Source organism: Muntiacus reevesi, chromosome 9 (assembly GCF_963930625.1).
Source record: "Muntiacus reevesi chromosome 9, mMunRee1.1, whole genome shotgun sequence".
NCBI lineage: Eukaryota > Metazoa > Chordata > Mammalia > Artiodactyla > Cervidae > Muntiacus > Muntiacus reevesi.
The window spans coordinates 42,466,748-42,468,503 of NC_089257.1; the positions used below are offsets into that span (position 1 = coordinate 42,466,748).

A 1,756-nucleotide genomic window follows, 5' to 3' on the forward strand; every position below is an offset into this window, starting at 1 on the left:
TTTATGTTTTTCCCTTGATAGACCTATCTCTTAAAAATATGTCTGATTCATCATTATAGCATTGCTAGCAACTAGCACAAAGATTTTCATAGAGTAAGTGTTCAATACATATGTCATTTTATTGAGTCTGATATTCTTTTATTAGCTCCATATTCATGCTATCAAGATCCTGGCTCTTTTCCTTGTTTTAACATTCCTAAAGTCAGAAAAAGTCCTAGTCCTTCCTCCTAAATGGTTATCTCAGGGTCTGCAGCATTCCTCAGCCCCACGACTTACAGAAGAATTGACAGATCCCTCTGCGTATCTCCTTTGTCTTCACACTGTAGATGATGGGGTTGAGCATGGGGGGTATAAACAGGTAGACATTGGACATCATGACATGAACAACAAGTGGGGCACTTTTCCAGAAGCGGTGGATCATGGAGACAGCGATTATGGGCACATAAAAAACCAGGACTGCACAGATGTGGGACATGCAGGTGTTGAGAGCCTTGAACCGCTGCTCCTGGGATGCAATTGCCAGCACGGCTCTCAGGATCAACGTATAAGAAAGCAGGATAAAAGTTGAGTCTATGCCATAGGTGAAAAGAACCACAAAGAGTCCATAGATGTTATTAACATGGATATCTCCACATGCCACTTTCATGAGATCTGGATAGAGGCAGTATGAGTGATGTAAAACATTGCCTTTGCAGAAGGGCAGTCGTTTCACCAGAAAGGGGAAAGGGAAGAGAGTGGTGAAACTTTTGGCAAGGATGCCCAGGCCCATAGCCAAGATGCGGTTGTTGGTGAGCACAGTTGCATAGTGCAGTGGGTCACAAATAGCCACAAAACGATCAAAGCTCATGGCCAGCAGTATGCCTGACTCCATGAAAGAGAAAGTATGAATGAAGAACATCTGAACCAAGCAGGCATCAAAGCCAACATGACGATAGTTGAAGCAGAAGGTAGCAAGCACGGTGGGAAGTGTAGAGAAGGACACTCCCAGATCATTGAGAGAGAGCATAGAGAGGAAGTAGTACATGGGCTGGTGTAGACAAGGCTCTCGAATCACCAAAGCAAGGATGGTGAAGTTGCCAATGATGGAAATCAGGTAGAGGATGCAGAAAACCAGAGCAACCCAGGCTTGACCTGTCTGCATCCCAGGGATGCCTGTTAGCTGGAGTGTGGCTGGCTGGAAGGGGGTGCCATTGAGGCCCAACATGGCAGGCAGATATAAGGGTGTGTGGGAATGTTCTTCACTCTTTCCCAGACATCCTGTCTCCAACACAAAAGGTCAGAAATTGAAAGTGTTGACTTCTGGTTCTACTTCCTCCATTAGACCATGAGCTCTTTGAGGATAACAACTGAGTTCTACTCATCTCTGACTCACCAGAGCCCAGTCCCCTCTTGCAACCATGTTATAAATTCCATGTTACCTCCTCACCTAGGTTTAAATGTTGATGTCTCTTAAAAATCATCTTAGATACAACCTCTCTTGTATCTACTTTATTATCATCTTCATTCCAAGATTACTTCTAGATCTTGGAGAAACGGAAAAATTCTTAGAGGATCAACAAACATGAAGGACTCTTCACAAAATAGCTTTACCCCCACTGTCCTTAATCCCTGGTGTGAAAATTTATGTAATCCAGAATGGCATATTTCACCAATGTTTCAGATTTCCTCTCTATGGAAGGTAACTTTGGAAATGTCTCCCCCAGAGAAAACATGATCTGTCACCACCCAACAATAATTTTTTCTTTGCTTTCACCAA

The 1,756-nt window shown here is 43.4% G+C and overlaps 1 protein-coding gene across 1 annotated transcript; it reads right to left on the minus strand.

Moving 5' to 3' along the window:
- Positions 1-259: 259 nt before the first annotated feature.
- On the minus strand, positions 260-1,204 carry LOC136175851 (olfactory receptor 51I1). The gene has a single exon (XM_065946049.1). It carries the CDS (start codon positions 1,202-1,204, stop codon positions 260-262), a length of 945 nt encoding a protein of 314 aa, XP_065802121.1.
- Positions 1,205-1,756: the final 552 nt, after the last annotated feature.